Here is a 20,787-nt window from a genome sequence, read left to right as displayed (position 1 = left end):
TTTAGTTCTATCTAAATCTTTTTGACCCCCTGAAGTGTTTCGAATAATATATTTTCTGTTGAGAAGGTTTTGTGAACAGGGTAAAATATATTTGGTATACTTTATGAATAACAGTAATATGTTTACGACAAGTGGGAAAAGTTACATGGCAATAATTTCCTTTCTAGCTTATATTAATTACTGTGTAGTAATTATGTAAGTAGTAAAAAATTAGAAAAATGTCATTATAGGTAAAGATTTTAAATCAAGTTTATACAGTGTAGTACTTCTTGTCTTAAACTGGCAAAATACCATTTTCAACAAATAATGACAAATGTTCAAAATAACAATTTTTGGTGCCAAAGTTGGATTTTCTAATTTTGGCGTTTTTTCTTGCTCTATTCTTCTTTGCTTTCAATTCTTGTCTTTTTTTTAATTTGGTGGTATTTTTCCAGTTCTTTTCTTCTAGCCAATTTAAATAAATTCTTCAACACTCTCCTTTAATATGGTAGAATACAATTTCTGATGTAAAATATATATTTTTGACCACTAAACTTGACTTCTTCTTTCTTTCCTTTTAATTCTCCTTCTTTCAATATGATGGATCACAATTTTTGTCGCAAAAGTCCGCTAATTTTGGTTCATTCATTCAATTCTTCTCTCTTTCCAATTCTTCTTCTTTAATGTGGTAGAAATTCTATTTTTCGACCGACAGTTGTATTGTCTACTTTTGGCAACGTTTTGTCTTCTTTATTTTTCTTTTTTTTTTCAAATCGGTAGCATTTTCTTCTTCATTTTATATTGCGTTTAAAGTCTTCTTGTTTTCCCCTGACAGAAATTTATCTTAAAAATTATATTAAAAGTTTGCAAAACCTGTTTCCAAATCCCTGACTAGTTTCCGACTCAGAAACAGTAAATGTCAAGTTTCATTGGTTGAATGCTCACGTGACTATGGCTTGTGGCCAATGGATGTATCTATTTCTCTGATTACTAGTTGGAGATTCCCTCTGCGAACAGACCTATTGTTTGTTCTTTACTGGCACACAGTGTGAGCGACAAAAATTGATTTTAAAAGAAAACAATTTAAAAAATAGAAATATTGATAAATCTGTAATACAAATGAGTAAGGTCTAATTTTGCTTGTCAGCATTATGCGCTTTTATGGGAAATCTCATTAGAGTAGTAATTTGTTTCAAGCGAATTTCGACCATAATGACATTGATTTTTGGAATTTTTGATATTCTAACTATAACTCGGTTATTTGACGAGTTATGTCAAAAAGTCAAAGAAGGTAAAAGATAGTCCAAACTGTGAGTTCCAAAAATATGGACATGACTCAATAACTTACACCGTTTGGTCGGTAGAGGGCGTCAAAGTTTAGCTTTGCTGAAGAAAATAGTGAGTCTGAATATAAAAATAAAAAAGTGACTTCTGTTGCAAACAAATTTAAAAATGTCTCATAAACTTTAACCAAATGCGAATTGCGAAACTACCGAAAAACCATCAAATTTCATGGAAATTGTCGGACTGAAACTTTGTTAATTTATACGTTCGCTTTTGACCTTCGTCAAAATGTCTGTATTTTCTTTCCACTGGGTCGAAAGTAGTGGGTTTGTCCCGCTATAAAATAAAATACAGCTGTTGCCGTTTTGGGTTCGACCCAACTTACCGTCCATGTTTTAAAATAATGATCACCTCGTTTGTAGTGATAAATAGTATCAGGTTTTTGCCTGTTCCAAACGATAATCTGTTTCATAATTTAGATTCCTAACGTGCGGTTGTGCTCTGCGTTTGCAAGTCGGAGGTTTTTTATTCACTCTGATGCAATTAATTTAAACTTTAACCGTGCTAGTCTTATGTTGACCTACTAAAAATGATTTACTAGGGTAAACTGTTGATTTTAGGGCTGTGTGAGTAAACCACATTTCTTTACTGGAACAGTCCAATCAATAATACAATTTTCTATGTGGTCAACTAAGTATATTAGTTTTTTTACAACTTTTTAATAATTTACTGGTTTTTAATTGATAATAACATCCACTACCTACCCATGAGTAATGAGTCATTACTCCCGGGTTTAGTCCACGCGAACGTTTACTTTTTCATTTGCCAAACTCAAAATATTTACCTTTTTGTGGTGATCTGGATAATCCCGTCTATTACATTACTACATCATCTCCATTTACTTTGATTTTTTGATACCAAACCGACCATTAGTAGGACAGCAGATGATCGTTGTGAATACTAAAACTCGTAGAAAAAGTATAGTATTCTACTCGCATGTAATTTACATTACATGCTCGTTGAATACCATACTACAAAAATTCACTTGTTTCTTACTTTACTCTTCCAGGTTTTCTACAATCATTGTGGTTGTTCAGGGATTTTCAATTTTCCGGTTAATATTTCATTCGGAAAAATACGGGAAGTCCACTTCTGCTTAGAAAGTGGGATTATTAAAATCGATGGGCCCATTATAAAAGCAATTTTCGATCGCAAACCGGGGTACGTAACAAGTTGATATAGCGAAAAGACAAACTAAATTCTCGAAAAGTGGCGAGTCGATGGCCGTTTTGCCGCTGCAAAGTTTCTATTAAAGTTTAACTTTGCCGTTGCGGAGTTCCGAAACTCATTCCGTTATTTTGCGCTCGGAATGTGCTTAATATTAATTGAGGAAACATGTCTGGATGAACGTTACAGCAACAATTGCTTAACTAACGGCAGTCGATCTGCTTTTAGGTAAACAAACAAACGAATAATGTTTATAAAGACTGTTCAGTCAGGGAAGAAGTGAAGAAGAAAAGAGGAAAAGTAAACTTAACCTAATAAAAAGACCAACAAAGTTGGAAGATTAGGAGATTTTTCCCAAAAAATCAAGATTTTTAATTATGCAATGCATTCTCACGTTAGAGCAAACCTCTTAACTGTCATAGAAACCAAGTTAAGAACTGTCAAACTATGGCACCTTATGGTGAAAGTTCAGCTCTGTTGAAGAAAACACTGATTACACTGATAGAACTCGGTTATTTGAAGATTAAATTAACAAAATGGCGGAGTCACGTGACCTTAATTTTTTTTGGATAATTGAACAAAATAGACAAGTCAAAAGTTCAAAAAATTTCAAAATTCCCTAATTCCAAAAAGTCACGTGACGTACAAAACAATTTGAAAAATAGAAATATTGATAATTCTGTAATACAAATGGGTAAGGTCTAATTTTGCTTGTCAGCATTATGCGTTTTTATGGGAAATCTCATTAGAGTAGTAATTTGTTTCAAGCGAATTTCGACCATAATGACATTGATTTTTGGAATTTTTGATATTATACTCCCACCTATACTTACACCAACCTATAACTTATACCTTTTGGTCGGTAGAGGGTGTCAAAGTTTAGCTTTGCTGAAGAAAGTTGTAAGTGCACTTTAGCTTTGACCCGAAATAACTCGGTTATTTGAAAAGTTATGTCAAAAAGTCAGGGAAGATTAAAGATAGTTCAGACTGTGAGGTTTCCAAAAATATGGCTTCATAAGTCAATAACTAATACCGTTTAGGGGCTAATACCGCTAGAGGGCGTCAAAGTTTCGTTTTGTTGAAGAAAACAGTGAGAGTGACACTTTCTCTTCAATCTTCAATAACTTGCTTATTTGAAAAGTTACGTCCAAAATCAGGGAAGATAAAAAATACTTGACTCCTCATATTTCTAGTAGAGTTACACTTTTGTGTTTTATTGGCCGCATTTGTTTTCACGCTCCAGAGCTTTTTTGACGTCACAATGACGTAATTTGTCAATTGGTCAAATTATGGTTTTGCCAAATAACGTCATCGTGACGTCAAAAACGCTCTGCTCGTTCTATTTCAAATATTTCAGTTATTTTGTAATTTTTTAAAAAAAAATGTTACAAACCTTGGTTTAAAGGGTTGAACTAACCTTAGATACACTCCGTTTCCTTGTTTTTGTTGTCAAACTCTGCAAAGTATGGTTAAGTTGATTTTAATTTCCAGTTTGTTACAGGCAAGTAATATTGAATACTTTCTAAAATTTCAGCTAACTTCAACGAATGTTTAATCGCTCCTTTTAAATTTTTAAGGACTTTCAGCTTTTGCAAACTTTGCTTTTAAGGAAATGCTGTAAATTAACTAAAGTTTTCGTGTTTGAAGGTAACGCAAATGATCTCTTCTGGACACTTTTCCTGTTTGGTAATGCTGATGTTGGCAAATAGAGACTGGAAGAGGTAAGCTAGGATTAGTACTGCCAGATTCACTAAAGCTGGATTTATCGCTTGAGTTTTTGAATTTAACCAGCCAAAATGGTTTATAGTGTTACAAAACTATAATCTGAAATTTTAGACTGTTTGAAAAACTAGGACTAGCATATGTGACGTCATCCTAATTTTAAATGTCAAATTTTGAATGTGAACAATGACAGGTGTGTTAATATGTTGTCTATTAAAACAAATTAAAAAAAAATTTTTAACTCAAACTTTTATTTATTGAAAGAGTGTGTGTGTTTAAATTAACCCATTGCGTAAACCATTTTCAACAAAAACTCTTACCATGATTTGATATATTTTATTAAAAAAAAAATCACTGAATAAAACTATTTTTAATTAAAGTACATTGTTGAAAACATAATACGACGATAACATAGTAAAATCGAGAAAAACATAAAATATTCGACCTGTTTCAGTAACGCAATAAAACAACAATAATTGCGGAGTTACTACCCATAAAACACTATATTTTACGCCGTAATGCACGAAAATGTAATATATGATATACGTTTGCTCTAACCTTTAATTTCCCGTTCCAATAACTGTATCACAGTAATAAATGATGCTAGAGGGAATTGTAAAGTTGCGGTTTTCAAAATCTAGGTGGACTTGTCACGTTATTGCGCTCCGTTCACTTTTTATTAATGTTTGTCAACTGGGAAATATTAAAGTATTTTAGAGAGAGTTTGGCACAGAGTAGCTATATAATTGTATGAAATTGGTAAATATCGAACCTAAAAAAAGTATCAGATTAGAACTTTATATATTATATTGCACTTTATTACGAGACATTTTTTTACAAATATTACAATTTACATTCAAACTGCTATATCAACAGTGTTTTATCTTAAAAATGTTGTCCATAAGCCCAAAAGGCAGTAAAACAAACTTTGCTGGTAGACTAATGGATTCTTTGTTCCGTTGTGCATCATGGCAGCAGGATTTTCTTCTGAAAGAAAAAAAAAGTATAAAACTAATATTTTTCCAACGAAACTAGACGACTCGGTCAATTTCCATGGAAATTGGAAAAATTAGGAAGGATTTCAGTATAAAAGACACGAAAGAAGAGTGCAGTTGTTATCATTGATGAAAAATTTTATGACTATTCGTCCAGAATATTGTTTAATTAGTATTAGTTACATATTAGTCTATATTATATTAAAGGGTTTTCTGGCGTTATTCTTAACAAGGAGAAAATCAACAAATGTCACATCTTGTGTATCAAAGTGATAACATAACTTTATTTTTCAGTCGAAATGGAGTTAGTTTAAAAAAGCAGTCTGATGCACCTTTTCAAAACCATTACTATTTTAAAGAATAATGATGTGGAGCACCATAATTTTGTTGAAAGTATAGGTACGTATGTATACGTACGTACTGTGTGTAAACTTTTCATAACTTCTATTTACCTAAATAACTACAGTAAAATGTAAAAAGCTCTGACTTTTGCAACTTTTTCTCTATTATATATCACTTTTTTCGTGTTAGTAATATAGTAAAGCATTTGGGTCATGTTATATACGCTGTCAAAGAATTTCCAACTGGTATATGCAACCTAGCAAACTAGTTTCAAACTGTTTTCTTTACAGCACGTCAGGGTTATAATCAAAATTCCCCTTGACATGTTTCCAAACTTGCCCACGTCGAACTTTACACTTTCAACGTATATGCATTTAAAATGGCTAGCATAAAAAGTGAGTGAAAAGCAATCTTTTCGTACTACCAAGAAAAGAACTATAGAAATATCGTTTTATTACCGCCAATCGAAGGGAGGTTGAATACGTACAAATTCACAAACAATAGCTATTCAAGTCGGTTCTTAATTCAGGAAAGTAATGAAAAGCAACGGCCGAAACCGTTAACGAGAAATACATTAAATCGAATGCATTTTCCCGCCTCGTTCAATTGAAAGCAATTCCTGGATGTTTACGGCCCTGTTTGCTTCGCAGGTTTTCTGTTGGTTCTTTACCGTCATCGTAAAGAAAGTCTGTCTGATCGGATATTTCAATTAGAAAATCGAACTGAATTACGTAGATTTTACCATATATTTTGTCACGTTTAGAGGATAAATGTCAGAAAGGATTTAGTTTCGTTATTTTAGAGGCAGTTCAGGATCATCATCAATTTCTATAGAAACCGTGAAAACAGACGTTACTATTGGTCAATTCCGTCATCTCTGTACAAATTATCCTAAGAATAAACTAGGTGAGAGAGATATAACATTACAAATAACTCCAAAAACTCTGTCAAAACCGTATTTCATTTTGCAATGAAACTTTGGGTTATTGTAAATAAAGGATAGTTTTATTAAACTGAGGGTGCGTAATGACTCATTGGTATACAGGGTCGTCAAAAAAAATCTTAAACTTATACAGTGCGTTTTTTTTAACGCGCAACATAGGATTTTACGTGTTAAATTTTTAAGCCCATGTTAGACCATGTTGTTTTGGAACTACAAGTGTAAAACTTGACGGGTGTGTGTTTAGTACCCTGAAGCTTAAGTAAGTTTACCAATTCGGTCTAAAAAGTGTTTACAAACTAATGAAAAATCATCTTTTTTCGAAAAGATTTTATTTTTCCATGCTCCCTGTATGCATGGTCGGTGCTTTGTTGTTTCTGATACTGGCAGGGCAGGTAGCAGGTTGAGTGACATATTTATTTATAACGTCAAAAGGGCATTTTATAATCGTGTGGGATACTGTTTGGCTTCAAACTGAGGTCACTTTGAACAATCATTTATAAAAATACTTCTTTTGTTCTTAACTTTCTTGATACAAAGTTAATATTAGCATTTTGATCACCCTGTTTTACTTTCTAGGCCAAATTTTACCTGCTACCTGCCGTGCCAGTATCAAAAACAACAAGCACCTACCATGCATACAGGGAGCATGGAAAGATAAAATCTTTTCGAAAAAAAATGATTTTTGGTTAGTTTGTAAACACTTTTTAGACCGATTTGGTAAACTTACTTAAGCTTCAGGGTACTAAACACACACCTGTCAAGTTTTACACTTGTAGTTCCAAAACAACATGATCTAACATGGGCTTAAAAATTTAACACGTAAAATCCTATGTTGCGCGTTAAAAAAAACGCACTGTATTGGAGACCTGCAGGGCATGTTAATAACACTATTTTTGAGTGTTTCAACAACTGCAAATATGCCGTAGCGGTTACGTTATTCAAACCAAGATTACTTAAATCTGTTCATTATTTACGGAGAATGTGATAAAGTTGTGAGTAGAACATGTGAGGTATTTGCCGCTCGTTATCCAGAAAAACCAAAGCCATCACCAAAAGCTGTCAAGCAAATAATTGGAAATTTTAAGAATACGGGATCTGTGAAGAGAAAAGCTATTAAAACAAAACCAATCCTTAATAATGCAAATGTAGAACTTGCAATTTCTGGGCTATTTTGTTGCAAATCCAACTTCGCCAATAAGACAAGTTTCCGTAGAATCAGGCAATCCAAAAGCTCAATTCAAAAACTGAAGAAACATAAATTTCACTCTTTTTCATTTAAATTAGTGCAACACTTAAAAGAGGTTGACTTTCCGAGGAGAGTGGTTTTTAGTGAGTTTTTGCTGACTAGTCACTATGGAGAAGAATTGTTTTTGAATAATATTATTTAGAGCGACGAGGCCAAATTCACTACAAATGGAGTGTTCAATAGACATAATTCACACTACTGGTGTGACATAAATCCACACGTAATTAGAGAGAGAAATTTTCAAGAAATCTGGAGTTTTATGAATAAAAAATGTTTATTCTCAAATAAAACGAAATGGGTTGGATTTAGGTATAGGCAAGTAAATTGAAACGTATAGTAATTTTTAATTCTCAAAATGATTCCGTCATAAAAAATGTGGGTTTCTATTTAAAAAACTTGAAATTTTTCATTTTTTTTAGTGGCAGGTTTATGATTTTTTTTTTGACCATCCTGTATACAAATGAGTCATTACGCACCCTCAGTTTAATAAAACGATCCTTTATTTGCAATAACCCAAAGTTTCATTGCAAAATGAAATACGGTTTTGACAAAGTACAAAAATATGTTAAGCGTTGCAACTGTCACTTTTTTGGAAAAACATCAAATATTTCGAAAACGGCTAGAGATAGGCATAGGGCATTGTACACAAAAGTTGGTCAGAATTTTGTGAGAAATCCAAATATGTAATAAAATATAGGATGTTCTATTTAAAATAAGAAAGTTGTGATCGACTTCCGGGATAAACGGAAGTGCGACCATCTTGAAAATAGTTTTAGTTAGATTGGGCATGCCCACATCAGTATCCTGCCAAATTTTCAAAACTCTCCTATTTATACTTTTTCCAATATCAATCTATGTCTTTCGTTGTGGGACACCCTGTATAATTCAGTAAAACTGAATTTTTGAACAACTCTGTACACACATAAAAATATTACAAAGTTTCTGAAATTCACATTTTATGTAACAAGACCTTCCGCAGTTTAATTCTCATTTTTCCCCCTTGCGTATCTAGGGGGCTGTAATTCAGCAGGAAATTCCACGAAGTCAAGAGCTCTGCGTCCTATTAATCTTTTAAATGTAAAATATTCATGTGAAAGTCATCAAAACTTTTTTTACAACGTTTTAAGCGAGAGATACGTTCGTACTTGTCGAATCCGCACGGATTATATTAAAAACTTTTCCATACAAAGCCGTAACTCACTTTGCGTTTATCGTACATTGCCGAATCTATGAAATACACCAATTTCTCTTCCGCTATGCGTCTTTTTTCCCTTCAAGTAAAAAGATTTGAAATTTCCATTTCCAGTGGAATTAAATCGAATTCGAATTGAATTGAGCTCATCTCGCTAAGCAGGTGATTCCGCTTCGTTCACTATTCGAATTTGCGACATTAACCTTATCCTAAAAGTTCAAAAGTTTGTCAGTACGAGAGCTTTTATCTTTGATTTGCCGTCCCCCACAAGAGACGCTGAAAGTTTTAACAAGATTTTTACGTTTTTTTTTTTCCTTGCTGTAAGCATCAAATTAGTACTCAACCCTTTTTAAGTAAATAAAATAAAGTAACCTTTTAAATGAAGAACTAAACTCCCATTCTCACCTTTTAACCCAGAAAAAACTTTTTTTAGGCCCTTCGGCGTATCTAAAGGTTCGTTAAAAGCTTCTCACGTTCCGATAAGAACGAGAGAGCAAATCAAGGTAAAAAGCATCGAAAATGGATAACCAGGTTTCACAACTATATTAAGTTTTCGATCGTGTTGACAAGAGTTAGTGTCCTAACGAGAACAGAATACGGACTCAAATAGGATTGAAGTTATTAAATCAGATTTATCGCAAGGAAAAAAGGGTTTCAAAAACTCTCTACAACTGCTTCAAATGGTGGTAAGGTAATTTTCAACACCCTGTATCTCTAAAATACTCTTGATTTAAAAAGGTTTCTTTCATTGTTAAAAAATTTCAGAATATTTAAACTGTCAAATGTTAAAGTATACAGGGTGTTCCGTAAAGAATGTGCCAAAAAACAAGGTTAGATTCTAGACGTTAAAATATTAGGATTCCATTATACTATTCCTATAATTATTGTAAATATCATCGTATGTACATGGAAAATATTAATTTTTTTGACATCCTGTATATCGAAGAGAACAATATTTTACTAAAGCATGTTTGGTGGAATCCTAATATTTTGACGTCTAGAATTTCACCTTGCTTTTTAGCGCATTCTTTACGGAACACCCTGTATAAAATGTCAAATTATTGTGTAAAAACTGAAAAAAGTTAATCGCCAACATTTCAAATGACAATAATGTCTAAAGTGGCTAAACACATACATTATCAAATAATCCAAACTGTCAGGTGTGAAGTGTCAAGCTGACCAAAATTTCAAATGTCAAAAGTGTCAAATTATTTGATTTGCTAAACTGACAAAAAATTTATATGAAATGTCAAATTATAAAAAATGTTGAATCTCAAAAAGCGGAAGTGCGAAAATAGGTAACTAACCTGTCAAAATATTTCCAAATTTATACTTATTTATTATTGTAAAATAAAAGATAAAAGAAATTGTGAAAAAAACATGATTTCCCACTGTTTAAATCTAATGATGACATTTTCCGGCTCACACTGTTGTTGACAGATTTCAACTTAACTTTACTATGTTGCCAGCTCCAAAGTTATATTGCCACGATCACGTGACGGTGCTTTTACAATTTCAACTTTTCCAAGTGTTTAAATATAATGTACAGACTTTAAAAGGTTAAAGTTGACTTTTTATGTCATTAAGGGATCGAACGTCACGATGACGTAATTTAACAGCTGGTCAATCTATTGTTTTGTTAAACTACGTCATCGTGATCAAATTTGAAGGTAAAAGATAGTTCAGACCAAAGGCTTTCTAACGGTATAATCAAAAAATGTCATTAATGTGGCGGTTTGCTCGCTAGAGGGCGTCAAAAAAAATTTTTTTTGGTTTGACCGTTTTTGAGATATTTAATAGAAACGAAAATGAAACTTTTCACTTTTTTGACAGTTTTTGGGACACCGATTTGAGACACTCTGTATACTCCTCATGTTAAACTATTTTGACACGACACCTTGAGGAACTCGCTTATTTGACAGTTGACGGCAAAAAGTCATTGAAGCAAAAATATAGTCCGGATTTTAGGCTTTCCAAAATGCACACTGGATTTAGGAGGTTATTTGGTAAAAATTTGCCCGCTTAAGTTAATCGGTTGCACCGTTTGGCCGCTAGAGGGCGTCAAAATCAGGCTTTACAGACCTTTTAAGTAACTTAACCACTTTGGCATTAACCTTTAATAACTCAGTTATTTTGACAGTTACAATCAAAGATCATTGAAGGTAAAAGATAGTCCAGATTGTAAGGTTTTCAACGGTATAATTAGAAAATGTCATTGGTTTGCTAGTTTGGCCGCTAGAAGGCGCCAAAGTTAAAAAACACAATGATTTTGAAATTTTTTTTTTGGTTTGACAGTTTTTGAGACATTTAACAGAAACAAAAATGAAACTACTCATTTTTTTACTGTTTTTGGGACACCCTATATTCACCCACTAATTTGACACACCCTGAACTATATACAATATGATTACTTAAGGTCCTTGCGGTCATGTTAAACTATTTTGACACCTCTCACTCTGACCTTGAATAACTCGCTTATTTGACAGTTGACGGCAAAAAGTCATTGAAACGAAAGGGATAGCCCGGATTGTAAGCTTTCCAAAAATATTCCCACCTAAGTTGATCGGTTGCACCGTTTGGCCGCTAGAGGGTGTCAAAGTTAAGCTTCACTAACCTATAAAGTGCTTTAACCATTTTGGCTTTAACCTTAAATACCTGGGTTATTTGACAGTTGACAGCAAAAAGTCGCTGAAGGTAAAAGATAGTTCAGGCCAAAGGCTTTCCAAGGGTAGAATCAAAAAATATCATTAATATGACAGCTTGACCGCTAGAGGGCGTTAAAGTAAAAAACTACTCAGTGATTTTGACCATTTTTTTTGGTTTGGCAGTTTTTGAGATATTTACCAGAAACGAAATAACTTTTCACTTTTTTTACAGTTTTTGGGACACCCACCAAATTAAAACAATATCAAAATATTAGTTTAGTGCAGCATACATAGCGTGGTGCTGCACCTAACTGTGTGGTTGATGGTACCGTTGATAACGCAAAATATTGTAGTGGTTTTCTTCTTTAAGTGTGTGAGAAGACATGGGCACTAATAAAGAATAAAGTAGAACGCGTAGGGCCTCAGAAACTCTGAAATCAGACGCTGCTATTGGGCAGTTTTGTAATTTCTATGGAAACTATCTTAAGAATAAATTTATCTGGAGGTGAAAGTAGCAGCCCTTATTCAGTTTTAAATGCCTGGACCAACATCACTAAACAATATGGTTTTAACCTGATTTTTGGCATACTGGACGTTCAGTTAAGTGTTTATGATTTAATGGGTGTATTAATAAACAAAACTAATTAACCATCAAAAACAGCAAAATTATAATTGAACTTTATTTTTCCGGATAATTTCTAGACGAAATATAGTTATTTACTGTCCAAGCATAATCCAACTTTCAACCATTGTAAAAATTCTTAACTGTCTTTTAAACAGCTGTTTGCCAAAAAATGATAACTATAGAGAAACACCATTACTACCGGGTTAAACTTGTATGGGTTTTTGAGTTTCCCTGCACACAAAACTTTTATAGTTAAAAGCGCGCTTTAACAGCTGACAATCCCGTTTGATGCAGCTCTCAGCACACACATAAATCATCCCCCTAAATGTAAATATACGATTTCTCGATTTCGTCTTATTTTCATGACACCTAACATACATATTTATGGCGGCCCTTGCACTCGAAAACGCGTTTATGACCTATCTGGGCAAAATTTATTATGCATTGATCGACAGCGAGAAAATACGTCGCGTACATAAAATTTGCAGCAAGTGAATCCAAAGGTGAAAACGGTTCTAAAGATTAATGACAGCGGGCTTTAATACGTTTTTTTCTTCAAGTTTTGCACATGCAATTTTTGTATGGATCCTGGTCGGCACCTTCCCACGTTATTGGATTTACTTTAGATGCTAACATTCTTGGGTGTGTTGGTGGCAGTGGAGAGTAAACCATTTCAGGTCCTAAATCGGTTTGGATTTTGTATGGACGAAGTCGTGGCCATTTTGAAAACAAATATGCTTCTGGTTTCATTTTGGTGTAGTCAGTTTTGACAGTTGACAAAACTGGTCGTCTAGGATCTAATACGTCACAGCCCCATTCTTCCTTCAAGTCATTAGTGAGGTTCAAGCGAGTTGATAAGTTTCCAAAACCATTCAGGTACTCGTCAGTTGGTTCGAATTTTAGCAGTCGAAACCTTTAAATTTCTGGGCATTAGCAAGGAAGACGAGATTTACCATTTAACTACCTCATTTTTCTGTCTAAAGTCCCTGGTATCCATTTAGGGAAATATTGAAAAGATAAATCGTAGATTGTGGAAAAATTATCGTAATAATTGGGAACCTCGTCAGAACCTTTCGATGGTGCCATATTGCCCAGCTCAGCTTTGGTCCGTATATCATCAGCTTCTTTTTTGGGGGCCAAAACTTTTTTTTTATTGTAGTCTTGTGCGTAAATTGTGATATGTCGGTAAGGATTTTTTTGGTATTTACCCACTCTCTGTTCCAACCAATTACCGATCAGAACTCCATTAGAATAATTTTGGGGTTCCCCGGATATTTCCCTTGATGATTTCATATTTTTCTACAAAAAGTTACTTACTTAAAGTGTCGTTGTCAATGCCAAAAAATGACAAACAACTCTCTGAAGCCGGATTCATACAACAGAAATATTTATATGATGTTATGCGTGTGTGCACATGTTTGTGAACATCCTGGACGTTTAATATGAACAGCAACACAAAAAAGCAATTTACCCCCCAACTGGAATATTCTTACGACATTTCCGATCGAACACTATAGAAAATCAGTCAACTAGTAAATAAGAGGAGGGATTTGCAGGAAAGATCCGAATTCCAAGTGCCATTTTTCCCTAAAACCGACGGCGGCGGGTAGATGGATTGTGGAGCAACTAAATTAGGGAACTTTAAGGATTTCGGGATTATGACGTTTCCTTGTTCTGATTGGTTTTTCTACCCCTGCTTCTCAAAACCGAATTATAGTCGGACAAACTTGTCCTCGGGGGATGAATATCCTTACCTTCGGTCGCATTAAGCACGTGAACGTTAACGTAGGCCGGAGTGGCTTTAGATGGACTACACGTGTAATTTCCATTGTAACTGGGATCAACATCGTCGATCCGAAGGACGCTGTTTGTTCGATCTGCCGTTACTGTCACACCAGGGTCATGGTTGATCATACGGTTTTCGTGGTACCTAAAAAGAAATACGAAAAAAAAATTAACATTCCAGAAGTTTTTACTTTATTCAACTATACTGTGTCACATACTGTAATAGTATACCAGTACAGAAATGAGGATTTTGTGTGAGGCGCAGCCGAACACGGGAAGTCATGCAAGAACGGAAAATCCATTTCTGGACGAGTAATGGACGATATTTTTTATTATACTTAGGTACCTGAAATCAACATAAACAAAAAATATCGCAAAAAATTATTAAGAAAATCGGGAATATTTATTTTTATTTTTAAAACAGTAAAAATGTAAATACATACAACTCAAATTAACAAAAAAAAAAACAAGTAGGTAATTCTAAGAAAATTAATTTTGGACAGAACCGTTATTATTAATAGTAATATTTGTTGTACAATTCGTATTATTGTTGAAGCTCAATCCCTTTTGCATTTCTTTTTGTTGAACTAAAGACTCTGCTAAAGATGTTGAAGCGGAGTGTTCGTGTGTGCTTTGGTTCTCTTGATTGACTGTTACAGATGTTGTAGTTTCCAAGTTACAAGGGCTAAACAACTTCCGTGATACTTCGATTTTTCTTTGTATGGACTCTTCTATATATCCTTCTGCTACATTGGAAGAAAGCCATCCTCCGTGTCTTTTCAAAGTGAGCAAATCACCGCCGTTTTCCACCAACATGGTTGCCGAAGAGCGCCTTAGCCCATGTTCGGTATATTCTTCGGAATTTTTAAGTTTTAGGTATTTTGCAACAAGTTTTGGAATACCACTGATAGTATGGCACCCAACATGTTGAGCGTAACATCTTTGGTTTCGGTATGCAACAAATAATCTTCTACTCTCCATATGTTTAGGGCGGAGATCTGCGTATTTACAGTAAATTGTACAGGGATCGAATTTGCAATTTTCATTGGTAATGGTAAAACTTCTTGACCTGTGAGTTTTTCCATCTCGTAAGAACACGACAAGGAAACGCCCATTATCTTCCACATCATCTAAACTCAAACGTATTAAATCATCTCTGCGGCATGCACCGAAGATGCCAAACACTAAAATTACTTTCGCTAGTAGATATTCTCCATCTGAAGCTTCACATAAAAATTTGGTTACTTGTTCTGCTGTAAGAATCTTGGATTTCTTTGGTATATATCATACAGCTTGTCGTTTCAAAAAAGCAATCGTTTTTGGATATTGCTGGTGAGTATTTTCTTTTATTGCCAAACAACTCTTTAACATAGAGAATCGACTCCATAAAGTGGAGGATTTCATAGTGTTGGCTTTTTCAGAAAAATATACTAAAAGAATATCGTCACTCACAATTTTGATTCGTTTCTGAGTCCGCCATTCGGTAAAACTGTTATATTCTTGTTCATATCTCAACCTGGATTTCACTGGTAATAAATCTGCACTCACTTCTGCCGCTCGTTGTAAGATTTTTTCGGGAATATCCCGATTTTCTTCACAATCTGAATTCATTTTTGCAAAATGTAATAAATACATAAATACTTAATTTTCACTGACAGAAAATAAAATTTGTCATTAATAAATAAATCGTTGCTATAGACACATTACTCGTTTTTTTTTTTTTTCTTCGGGTTGCCATAGGATATCTAGTATCATGGATATCTATGTTTATTATTAAGCGCACGGAAAGAGGGATCGGGAAAAAATTTCCGTGCGCTGTTCCGAAAATGTCATATTTACTGTATTTTATAAACAGTTGAAAATGTAGTATTTTCTGTTAAGTATAATAAAAAATAGTTTAACTGTATCAATAAGTGAATAACAAATTATGCTTATACTTATGTGCAGTATTTCCATAAATCACAGCACTGTTTATAGTTTGTGATTGGTTAAGAAAAAGTAGCAAGCTGAAAGCTGTCTTTTTTTCCTTAATCACAAACTACCCACTGTGCTGAGATTTACGCAAATGCTGCACCTGTAACCCTTGTTTTTTTGTTTGAATTAATGTTTGTAATGAAAACAACACTGTGTAATATGCATGGCAAACATAGTTACTCAGTTGTTTTCATTACATTTTCTGCTAGAATATTCTGATTTCGGCCCGCTCTGCAATGTTAAGGGCAGCTGTGTTCTTCGGATCTGTGTGATTAATTGCACGCCCGAAAACCAACAAATTCACGTATGTAAATTACCCAGAAAATATCATAAATTTGTTCCTTCTTGTTTGCTTTAAATGTACAGAGTGTCTCAAAATCGATGGTGTTACGGGGTATCTACAAAACTAGCAAAGATCGAGCAATGCGGTTTTTGCGAATTTGTGCTTGATTTTTGTGAATGGAACGATGGAGCAGTCGTACAGGGTGATTTTGAAAATATGACAATTTGGAACCCCCTTCGACTTCGTTTCCAAACCTTCCAGATCTTTGCAGAATCTTCTATAACTTGCTAAAACATTCTATAACCTTCTGCATCTATTTAAAACCTTCCAGACCTTTGATGAACCTTCTAGAACTAGTCAGAACGTTTTAGAGCTTTTAGCGAGGTTTCCAAACCGTCCAGACCTTTGATGAAACTTCTAGAACTAGTCAGAACTTTCTAGAGCCTTTGGGAAGGTTTCCACACCTTCCAGACCTTTGCAAAAGCTTCTACAACTTGCTAAAACATTCTAGAACCTTCTGCATCAATTTAAAAGCTTCCAGACCTTTGATGAAACTTCTAGAACTAGTCAGAACTTTCTAGAGCCTTTGGGAAGGTTTCCACACCTTCCAGACCTTTGCAAAAGCTTCTACAACTTGCTAAAACATTCTAGAACCTTCTGCATTAATTTAAAATCTTCCAGACCTTTGATAAAGCTTCTAGAACTAGTCAGGACGTTTTAGAGCCCTTGGCAACGTCTCCAAACCTTCCAAACCTTTGCAGAATCATCTACAACTTGCCAAAACATTCTAGACCCTTCTGTATCAATTTAAAAGCTTCCAGACCTTTGATGAAGCTTCTAGAACTAGTCAGAACTTTCTAGAGCCTTTGGGAAGGTTTCCAAACCTCCCAGACCTTTGCAAAAGCTTCTACAACTTGCTAAAACATTCTATATCCTTCTGCAACATTTCAAAACCTTCCAGATATTTGATGAGGCTTCTAGAACTAGTCAGAATGTTCTAGAACCTTTGGCAAGGTTTCCAAACTTTCCAGACCTTTGCAAAAATCTTCTACAACTTGCTAAAACATTGTAGAACCTTCTGCAGCAATTTAAAACCTTCCAGACCTTTGATAAAGCTTCTAGAACTAGTCAGAACGTTCTAGAGTCTTTGGCTAAGTTTCCCAACCTTCCAGATCTTTGCAGAAGCTTCTACAACTTGCTAAAACATTATAGAATCTTCTGTATCAATTTAAAAACCTTTCAGACCTTTGATGAAGCTTTTAGAACTAGTCAGAACGTTTTATAGCCTTTGGCAACGTTTGCAAACCTTCCAGACCTTTGCAGAAGCTTCTAGAACTTGTCAGAACATTCTATATCCTTCTGCGACATTTAAAAACCTTCCAGATTTTTTATGAGGCTTCTAGAACTAGTCAGAATGTTCTAGAGCAACTTGTCAACGTTCCCAAATCTTTCAGACCTTTCCAGACGTTTTCTAGAATTTTTAGAATATTATAGAAGCTTTGACTGACTTTGCAACTATGACAGTTATCACCTGCCTCCATTAAAAACACAGTAATAACATGACAATTGACGAATTTTGGTCCACTAGTTCCAGCACAACAAAACTCGAACATATAAAAAACAATATTTTGATCCTCCACCCAACTAAATTAATTATCTATTGGCATACCTAATAGATCAATCAAATACAGCTCACGCACACGTTATCTGCAATGCGTTAATGTACAATTTGTTACAGTATTGCACCCCACTGGAAAGTAATTTTTACAGCATGTTATACGATAATAGCTCGTGGAAATGATCGATCATTTTATTCCATTTTCGTTATTACGAAGGACAAGCGAAAATAGCATCTTTGGGGAATTTTTGGTTGGACAACCAAGAAGCCTGCAAATTATGGTTTTCTCGAAGTTATAATTAAGAAGTTACAGTTATATTTCTAACCAGCGGCTTAAAAGCTATTATACACTGTATAATAGTAGGCTAACGGTAAATGATGGACCGGTAATTTAAAGGTAATTTGGGTTTAGTTTACAGTGAGAAATGTTTCATCCTGATTTATAGCCACTTGGAAAAATGCACATTTCTCTTGATTACTATGCAATTATAAGTTAATTCGATGCAAATTGCTTTTAATTTGTTTTTAAGGCTAAGAAAGGTAGTATAAGTAAAAAGTTTCATGTGAATAATTAAGCCTTGCTCTTTTACACACACTGTCTATTATACATGAAGAAAGTTTTTTAAACAAATTTAATAATGAATGTAGTCTGTCATTATTTAGTGTTTTTTTTAATTTGTAAGAAAAAAAACGAAGACAAACAATTATGTTTTAACAGATACTCTGACTTAATCTAATACGGATATTTTTATGTTGCCTTTTTATTTAATTTGAAATATCTTGAAACAAATACTTTGTATAAAAAGTATGAAATACAAATAGTTTGATTTTAGATCTGTACAACCCTGTGCGGTAAAAATAATTATTTTGTTCTGTGGGCTACTTCTGACACCTATAATCTCATTTACATTATAAAACATCAAAAAAACATAAGTTTTTACAATGCTTTAACCAATCAATTTTTTAAAATGGTGATTAGGAAGCAACACTTAAAAATAGAAGACTTTTTTGTTATTTTGAGTCTCCTGTTTACGTGCAACATTTAAAACGATTGAGTGTTTAACCCCACTTTGTGTAGAATTAGAATATAAAATTATCTCATAATCTTTATGCATATGATACACACCGATTTTTGCCATGGGTCCATAAAGTTTAAACTTTTTTGTAGCCTAAATTAAAGCCTAGTATCAACGACTAAATAGATATTTTAGCATAGAAAATACTCGATAAGTATCATTAGATGTCTAATAATATTGATTCGCCACTTATATTCAAATTCGTAACACTAATTAGTAAACTGGAGTAAATGAGTAAACTTTTATTCAAAATACAGGCTGACTAATTGTCAATATAATAGGAAACATTGTTATGAAGGTAGGAAACAACTATAAAGGTACACTCTAAATTTGTTGTTACAACTAACAGTTTATATTATTGTATAAATTGAATTCACCATCAGACAGTTTAAGACCACAAAATGAGAGATGAAGAAAGAGAAGAATCTTCATTTTGTGTTGTGAATTTAAGATTTAAAATTTTAAAATTTAAATTAACTTGACTATCAAAATTAACCAACTAGGTAGCCTATACACTTGAATCTACTAACTATCCTAATTAGCATGTGTATACACTCATGTTGTCGTAACATCAAATACAGCTTGAGTACATTGCTGACACGCTGTTGTAATTTGATGTGATATTATTGATTTTCTGCTGTAGTGACTTTAAATTATAATAAAATACTCATTTTAAATCTAAAACCATTAAATCTTGTGAAATTGTATGTATTTACGTGTTATTAAGGTGTCGTGTTTAAGTGGTTATTTTACGGTGACCTAACCGCACTTTAATGGCTACTTCCATTCAATTTATACGGTTTCAGCCTGATTTATTCCGAAGGGAGTGCGTTAATGTTTGTGTACCTTTCATCACTTTGTAAGCAACTGGTAATTAAACGCCGGATTACTATATATATTTGTTTTTGCCTGATTATAAATGCTGATCAGCGGACTTTGGTTGTTCAACCAGTTACGGCGCATATATTAGCATTAGATTGTCTTTGATCCCTTGGTATCGATATTTATTCAGGATAACTTATTATCAGTTTTCAGGTTTACCCTTATATCTTATATGTACATTATTATAAATGGTGCAAATACGTTAGGCATAATTTGCACGAATATTTACGACTGTGTGTGTCTCAAAAATGTCTCTTTGGAGAATTTACCGTGTTATAAAAGCGCGAAGTGAGATTAACTTTTATCGGGAATCCCGTTTGCACAGAACGCGTATAAATATTAAAATTATCTTACCAGAAGACGTATGCAGGCGGTTCGGTGCTGTGACGCAGCTTGCACACTATACGGAGCCGTGATCCTGCTCGAATATGGAGGTCGGGAGCCCCAGAGATTTCCGCTACGGCTTCTGTAACAATGGAACATGACTTGAAGGTCGTTCGGGTTACCGGTTTATTCCTCTCTTATTTCAGAAATGTACGAGTAACTTGTATTGTGGCTTTGTAGTCTAACATTCAAATTAAATAGCTTGACCACCGTAAAATTCCCAGGTGTAAAAGCTCGAAGTATTGTTTTAATTTGTAAGTGGTTTTCTTTACTTATCCAGTGAATAACAGGCCAGGTGAGAATCTTAAAATCAACAAAAAACGCCCTAAGTTATTACTTTAGTTCTTCATTAAATACAGCGATTTAGGAAAAGAGTTTTGAAATTGTTTAAAGTTATATGGCAATTTGCATGTCATGTTTACTCTGAGTTTTGGTATTCTTTACATCATCTGTGCGTTCAAAGACCAAAAAGTGCATTATTTCAAAATGAGACACCCTGTATATTATTAAGTACAGGGTGATTGATTGAATTTTGACCACCCCCTTAACTTCCATAATTTTGATTTTAGCAAAAAACGTTAAATA

At 33.8% G+C, this 20,787-nt stretch overlaps 2 protein-coding genes across 7 annotated transcripts in view; both read right to left on the bottom strand.

Annotated features, from left to right (window-relative positions):
* Nucleotides 1-5,001: 5,001 nt before the first annotated feature.
* LOC145724243 (lachesin-like) overlaps nucleotides 5,002-20,787 on the bottom strand; it is a 97,586-nt gene continuing 81,800 nt past the window's right edge. For 5 of the 6 annotated variants that reach the window (XM_081972406.1, XM_081972405.1, XM_081972409.1 and 2 more), the window contains 3 exons: nucleotides 20,173-20,284; nucleotides 13,955-14,130; nucleotides 5,002-5,199 (listed from right to left, as the gene is read on the bottom strand). In XM_081972406.1, coding sequence (XP_081828532.1) covers nucleotides 5,093-5,199; nucleotides 13,955-14,130; nucleotides 20,173-20,284 — 395 coding nt within the window. In that variant the 3' untranslated portion in view covers nucleotides 5,002-5,092. Of the gene's footprint in view, nucleotides 5,200-13,220; nucleotides 13,500-13,954; nucleotides 14,131-20,172; nucleotides 20,285-20,787 lie in introns of those variants that run through there. The other variant, XM_081972410.1, reaches the window with a different exon arrangement.
* On the bottom strand, nucleotides 12,220-13,543 carry LOC145724245 (uncharacterized). The gene is made up of 2 exons (XM_081972411.1): nucleotides 13,165-13,543; nucleotides 12,220-13,113 (listed from the first exon to the last, which is right to left on the bottom strand). Exons 1-2 carry the CDS (start codon nucleotides 13,491-13,493, stop codon nucleotides 12,756-12,758), a joined length of 687 nt encoding a protein of 228 aa, XP_081828537.1. The 5' UTR covers nucleotides 13,494-13,543; the 3' UTR covers nucleotides 12,220-12,755.

The sequence above is a fragment of the Ips typographus genome, linkage group LG2, assembly GCF_016097725.1.
Source record: "Ips typographus isolate SLU linkage group LG2, UJ_Ityp_2.0, whole genome shotgun sequence".
NCBI classification, from domain to species: domain Eukaryota; kingdom Metazoa; phylum Arthropoda; class Insecta; order Coleoptera; family Curculionidae; genus Ips; species Ips typographus.
The sequence above is the reverse complement of the archived record's forward strand: the minus strand, read 5'-3'. Positions and strand labels throughout refer to the sequence as shown.

Coding starts and splice junctions, on each gene's coding strand:
- LOC145724245 (XM_081972411.1), bottom strand. CDS start 13,493: ATGAAATCATCAAGGGAAATATCCGGGGAACCCCAAAATTATTCTAAT. Junction 13,114..13,164: donor ACTTTAGACAGAAAAATGAG/GTAGTTAAATGG, acceptor AGAAATTTAAAG/GTTTCGACTGCTAAAATTCG.